The sequence below is a fragment of the Amblyomma mixtum genome, chromosome 5, assembly GCF_055824585.1.
Source record: "Amblyomma mixtum isolate Tamu chromosome 5, ASM5582458v1, whole genome shotgun sequence".
Classification (NCBI taxonomy): Eukaryota; Metazoa; Arthropoda; class Arachnida; order Ixodida; family Ixodidae; genus Amblyomma; species Amblyomma mixtum.
Window position 1 is genome coordinate 103,066,830 of NC_143016.1, and position 7,043 is coordinate 103,073,872.

A 7,043-nucleotide genomic window follows, 5' to 3' on the forward strand; every position below is an offset into this window, starting at 1 on the left:
TGCCCAGCAGTTAATAGACAAAAATTGAAAGTTGGTTTTTTGAGGATAGGAAATTGTAAATGTCTCGCCCAGGTGAAAATTTTCTACTGGGATATCTGCTGGTCCCAACACTGCTGGGATTTTGGCAGATTCCCAGCAGCTGTTGGGACCAGCAGGCGTTGCTGGGACCAGCAGGCATTGCTGGGACCAGCAGTCGTTGCTGGGACCAGCAGTCGTTGCTGGGACCAGCAGTCGTTGCTGGGATTAATGCACGCTCTCAGCAGCAGGACAGGGCAAAAGCATCGACTCGTCTCGTAGATGTGGATATGTTTATTCTGTCATGGAAATGGCTTCAATGTGTGTCCTTCCGCTTCGACTTGACAACATCTTGGATCTTCTCGCTGAGAATCCTATTCATATTTTTCAAGACGGGATCAACATCCACGCCCTTTTGTTGACCCCAGTGCTTGACCGTGGCTGCAAAAGAAGTTTTTACAACTGTTAATAAGATGTGGCAGAGATAGCTACCATATGAAAGGAAGGAGGGGTGAGACACATCAGGATCCAGCAGGTACTTGCAGTAGTGGTGCACTAACTCCAAACTTGCTATAGCAACTAAGGAACTAGCCAACTGTTAGATAGGCCAAGCTATTTGTATAATGGATATATCAGTGACATTTTACAGGTACGGCAAAACAGCGCTGACGGACGGGACAGAAGAAGAGACAAACACATGCGCTGTGTTTGTCTCTTCTTCCGTCCCGTCCGTCAGCGCTGTTTTGCCGTACCATTCAACATGAACCAACCAGCCCGACTCAGCCCTCTCCTTGACATTTTACACTGTGCGAAACAAGTTTCTCAGGCAAGCACAGTTATTTATACAGTACAGTGCAGTTTATACAGTTGTTTTATGTTACCCTCGTGCGCGTTTCACGCAGTGAACTTTGTCAGCCTATTGTAGGACAGTGCACTTCATCACTCAATATTCTCTAACGCTACTTGCTGTTACACATCAGTCAAAATACGACCAATTTTTTCTTTTCTTTTAACCTTTTACACTTCTCTCTCCATTCATCTCTCTCTCCAATTTCCTCACCACACTGAGTAGCATGCCAGTGATGTTTACACGCAGGCTCAATTCTCTGCATTTCATTAAAGGGCCTCACTCTCTCTGACAGTTCCTTATGCTTGATTATTTTGATGGCATGCAATGTGCAGATGTTATATCGTTGTATGCCCTTCCAAGATGAAAACACTGTGATGAACTAGCTCAAAAATTCCGACTGAAACATACCTACGATGACCCCAATCTTCTCTGGAGTGAGGGGTTGCTTGGGCACCTCACCTAAAGCCTTCTTCGTAGAGGCAACGACTCCCGTCACACTGCGGACTGCTAATATGTCGGGACCCCATATGGCATGGGCAGTATCTTTGCACACCAATGTGCCCTTCTTATTTGCAAGGATCTTGGCTGCCCCAGCTGCACTGACGATTACACCTTTTGACAGGTGAAACTGAGAAGAAACATAACATAGTGCACAGTTTACATTGTGCCTTTAGCCCAAAAATACGAAGACAAAAGTAACCACACGACAAACAAGCTTTCACCATGCAACATGCAATGCAGCTGAAAATAAAAAGTGCGCGTACTGTTCACCTTACACAACTTGTGTAAAAAAAAGTGAGAGACCATAAAAACTATAAAAAAAAGAAGAGAGAAGAAGAAAGAAAAATGCACGCTTATGATAACCTATTCACTTCACTCGCAAAGATGCTATCGCTACTAGGCATGATCTGCAGAAGTCGAAACAAAAAGTACTGCCACTCACAGATCCATCGTCCAGATACATGAAGTCCTCTCTTGCTGCTGTAATTCAAAATGATTTTTGAAACTTTGTTCTTTGAGGTGTTGAACCATGAAATGCTATATGAAGCAGTAAACTTACGTAAATGAGGCAGCTGCACGGATTCTGCTGGGTGCGGCGCTGCAATTGATAGGACTGTGTCATTATAAAAGGTGACTTTTTGTGGCGGAAATTGCGTGTGGTGTGGTGGAAAGGATAAGAAAAACTTACAGCATGCAGCCTGCTCTTGTTCCTGCATCGGGGTGGCCGTAGGTTCTGCAGTTAGACCAGAGTGCAGTTAATATAAGCCTAATGTATTTGAAATGTTAGCTTTCCTGACTCAAGCAAGCATAAGGTACTTACGTGTACAAACAGCTGGGGTCTGCTCGAAAGATGGAATCGTGGGACTGCAAGGAAGTTCTGGAATGAAAATATTGAGCAGACTTAGCCTCGAAATAGCAGAATATATTGCCAAGCGCCTAATGCGCTGCGGCGGTGGGCTCTCGAGGCGTGCTGTTCTGTTCTGTGTTCTGGAACCTGGCTCTGTACTTAAAAGAAGGCTCCCAGTCTTGGGTTCTTCCCGACGCCTACCTTCACGGCTCCTCTGGTCGTGACAATATTAAAACATTTCAAGCTTTTTATTAGTGCAAAAAAATTCTCAGCAAGTACTTGCGCACAGTGCAAAGGAGATGACAGAAGGGAAACGGAAGACAGAACAGTGGATTTTCAACATAACCAAGCCCCTGTAGAGCTACCCACAATTTACATGAAAGGCCATGATAAGCTGACTGAAAAATCATTAATATAGGCTGAAAATGAACCAAACCTGCTGCACTCTTACCATCCACTTGGTTAGCTCCAACCAGTTTTGCGTCCACTGCATTAAAATAAATTGCATATTTTTGAAAATACAATAATGAAAAGCACTGAAGTAGTAAATTGTCAAAGTAAAATCAATGCGAGGCATCGTACCTGAAAAATCTTCTTCTCAAGGCACCGCTGCAGGCTCGCAACTTGTTCTCTCAGGAATAATGTTTCAGCTTCCAGTTCCTTGGCCCTTTTCTTCCAGAAGTTTTTCTGGCTTTGAGCCTCCCGAAGCTCGCTTTTAGAGCAAAGCGAATATTCGCTTTCAGAAGAAGACTCCGTTGAGGCACGCCTCTTCCTGGCCTATAAACAATTATCGTTCATGCTCATAGATTTAATCTGCAACTTTATAAAGGTGTCTGATAAGTCAGCTTATAGCTAAGCAGACGTACTTACCGCTTTGCGGCTGTCACGGCTTTGAGCTGCAAACGTTTTTTTTGTGGCATTTTCCATGTTTTTTTTTTAAATATCGTCGTACTGCGCTTTTTTGGCGGCCAGCACAATTCGCTTTTGCTTCTAAAGAACGAGAAAAAAAGCACAGACTGTGTCACCACAAGTATACACAACACATCACAGGTAAAATTTCACAGCAATGCAGAATGAACTACAAGGTATAACACTGCAACGCAAGCATACCTTCTTCTTTTGGGCTGGTGTTTCCACCACTTCAGAAGACTCGCTTGACGATTCTTCAGCGTCCGGAATTTTTGGCATTGCAAGCCTTTTTTTCGCCATCCGGTCCTCGATTTCTTTTTCTGTCTCTGCAGTAAGAAATTCAGACACACATGTACACACACACACACACACACACACAGTAATTAACCCAGTTCGCGTGGCAAAACTTCACGCAATTAACGTGCACAAAACTTACCTCCTAGCATCAGGACTTGGGCGCTGTAAAAGCCACTGTCCTCACCGTCCACCGGGTCTCGCCAAAACGCCGTGTAGACAGCCCGCGTATTGAAGTCGGTGTTGTGTGCTGGGTTAAAGTTGGTGATGTCCTTTGCAGGAATCACGTGAAACTTTTTGTCCAAGTCGTGCACAAATCGAACGACGGTGGTGTAGTGGAAGGCGCTGGAAGTAATTTCTACCACCTGGGGATGTCTAATGTGCACTGACATCTCGCAGCAGAAAGTAATTTCTACCACGGGGATCTCTAACCCCTAACGTGCACTGACATCTCACAGCACACAGGCGCCTTTGTGTTTCACCTCCACCAAAACCCGGCTGGGTTCGAACCCAAGAACTCCGGCTCAGTAGCCAAGCGCCCTAACCAATTAGCTACTGGGGCGGGTGGTTAATAGTCCATTGAGCTAAAAGACGCGTGCTTTGTCAGAAAACGTTCTGACAACTGCAGCACGAAGCAAAAGCCTGAACTGGATGAGGGAGGAAAAACCTCAATTTGCTGAACAAAGCACAAATCTTCAGAGGATCCCTTCTCCTCATTCCAGGACTGAGGCTTCTCCTCCTCACATGTAAGGGCAGCCTATATGACATTCGTAAATTGTAAACAGATGATGTCTTTGTCAAAACCTAGGCCAGCTTGACTGGGGTTGGCCCCTCCCTGTGTTAGAGTTACTGCTCCAAGTAGCACTTTGCATTCTTCTACCAAGAGCAGATTCCCTGCATGTTGAACAAAGTGGTCAGTCGTTGAACATAGTTATCAGTGATGACGATGACGAGGAAACTAATAAAAGCCAGCAGTACTCAGTTTGTTCTTCTCAATAGCAGAAAAGAATATATGGAATAAACATGGACAAACTGTCTCAAAAACATCCCCCTGGCAAGTAACAGAGAGAAAGTGACTGCACTGCTATGTCCCAACATATTCCATATTGCTACAAAAGAAAAACATACGTCATTCAGTGTGAGGCTTTCAAGCTGTTCTCCCATGAAACTCTGGCTAGTTGCACAAAATGGACCAAACGTATATGGATGCAAATTCACGACATAGCAATTTCACGGTTTCTTCGGGACTAACAAATATTTGACATCTGCTTTTCAGTTACAGTGCATTTGCTGGCGTAATGCAGAGGTTACGAGTTTTTTGTTTTTTGAATCTGTTAAAATGGTAACTGCCATGTAAAATAACCCCAACCCCCCCCTCCCTTTTCTCGATGAAATAATGTAGCCCAGTTATGCCTTCTTAATGCAAGAAAATCCACTGGGTGTAAAAGTTTGCAAAAATGAGACAATAAAATGTGTACTACATTTTCAAACTGTGCAAGCTTGGGAAATTAAGGAATAACAAGGCAAAACAAAGCATGATTCTTCCCCAATGCTTTATTCACAAAACAAAAAAAAAAGATGGAAATTGCGTAGTCTTGTTGCAAAGACATTTTGTGCATTTAGTTCTTGACATCTCGATGCACTGAAAAATGTTTTTTTGCATTATAGTTCGTTTTAAACGTCACTTGATCTGCCTATCACACGATCCAGCGTGCGAAAATACAATTTCGATAAAAAAGCATGCAGCTTGCAAAATGTATAGTACACTATATTGTACAAAAGCTGCAACATGGCGCTGAAAAACAGTTTTCGCAGCATCTACCAAAAGTGAAAGGTCAGTGCTTACAGACACACCACTAGATGACTCTAGGAACAAAGTAAAACACGTCGAAGAAAATACTGCACAAACAGATAAAAGCTCTTGTCTCATCACGAGTGACGCAAGAACATAGCCACAGTCAAAGGGTCCCCTAATTCACAGGACTGCAAGGCCAAATGCAGAGAACGCAACGAAGACCCATTGCTGTGTGGGAAGGGCAAATCAAGACAGGCCTAAATTCGTTAATGTTCAATGAAAAAAACTGTACTTTCTTTCACTCAAGAGTGAAATAAAACATCTAAGAATTAAAGTGCAGTTATGTTGAACATGAGCACAAGAATAGAGGCAACACCAAACCCACTCTCAGCCGCACGCGGTGTGCCGAGACATGCAATGAAGCGCAACTAAAGCTCGGCACAGTACAGCACGCGACATGCGCAAAACCTGGGTTCGCTCCACCAGCGTGATGCTGTCTTTACCCTTCAGTGCAGTATATTGTACGTCCTATATAAAGTCCAAAGCAGTGCCTTTGGGCAATGGCATTCAAGCAGTAGTTGTGTACATCAGCTCTAATTCAGCGCCATATCCAGTGCGCTACAAACACGTGCTTCATTTTTTGCTGCTGGCTTTCTTTTGAAAGAAAAAAATATGCAGCACAGGCACGCAAGTGAACCAAAAAAAGGGTAGCAATCACTGAAATGTTTGGGGCAGCGATGTTAGCAGCGCCTCCGGCCGGCAAAGGTGTTCGTAAAGTGGGTTAGGTCTCGCGCATGCTACAGTCAGTGGCCCAACTATTGTGAGTGCGTTATGGTGTGAAGAGGATTCGATGGTGGCCGCTTCAAAGAGAATTTTTAAGCCTTGTTTTCTGCCTAAGAAGCATGCCTAATTAGCATGTGAACCTGCAGCAGAAGGTTGGCAGCAGATGCCAAGTAATAGGCTGCGGCCATACAATCCTGCATCCTGTGGTCGGCGAATAGACGGATCTCTTGAAGATATTAAGTTGTCATAACTAGCGCTTATAACTGCAGCTACCTTAGTCACAACTGCTCCTTCGTTATCTAGACATGCATTTAATCAGAGATCATGAAGTTGGCCTCTGTGTTAACTATAAACGCACGTGTCATGTTGTTTCAACAACAAAGCTGAAAACGTCTAATTCTGCAGGACCCTGTATGATCAGATGTGCAGCTGTTTCATGCAGCACAACAGATGCTAAATGCATGACTCACAGGAGAGAATCTATCGGGAACTTTGGAAAAGGGCTGTCCTTATGTTTGCACAATTTTTTTAACAGGAAAGTGAACTGCGCAAAAGGCAGGTAATAAGAAGACATGGCAATGTCACAGCAGGTGCAGACCTCCAACTGCTTATCTGTGCCATTTATTTTCCTGGACACGAGCCAACTAGCCCGCAAGTCCGTTCTATTATTTCTTGAACTTTCATTGTTGGAATGGAGTTCAATCTCATTTTCCCACAGAATGCATTTACAGTATTTGGAGTTTAATGGTCATGGCAGACGCCGTACTGGAGGGCAGTCAATTTTGACCACTTGAGGCAAGTACTTAATGTGCGCTGATATCACACAGCACACAGTCGTTCTTACACTGAAATTGGCTGCAGAGGCTGGCATTCAATATCACGTTCTTTGGTCAGCAGTCAAAGTCTGATTTGTCCGATGCAACAGCGAACGTCAGCCGGCGCATTACACTCACTATGGCCTCACAAGCAGTCTTCTAGAAGGTACAATAGATGACGCCATGGGTGTCGTGTTGCATGACGTCCACACATGCAAGTTCTGAATGTAGTCC

General features: G+C 44.1%; 1 protein-coding gene across 1 annotated transcript; it reads right to left on the bottom strand.

Moving 5' to 3' along the window:
* Positions 1-255: 255 nt before the first annotated feature.
* On the bottom strand, positions 256-3,808 carry LOC149343240 (BEN domain-containing protein 5-like). The gene is made up of 4 exons (XM_089546917.1): positions 3,559-3,808; positions 1,809-1,846; positions 1,274-1,493; positions 256-456 (listed from the first exon to the last, which is right to left on the bottom strand). Exons 1-4 carry the CDS (start codon positions 3,806-3,808, stop codon positions 332-334), a joined length of 633 nt encoding a protein of 210 aa, XP_089403043.1. The 3' UTR covers positions 256-331.
* Positions 3,809-7,043: the final 3,235 nt, after the last annotated feature.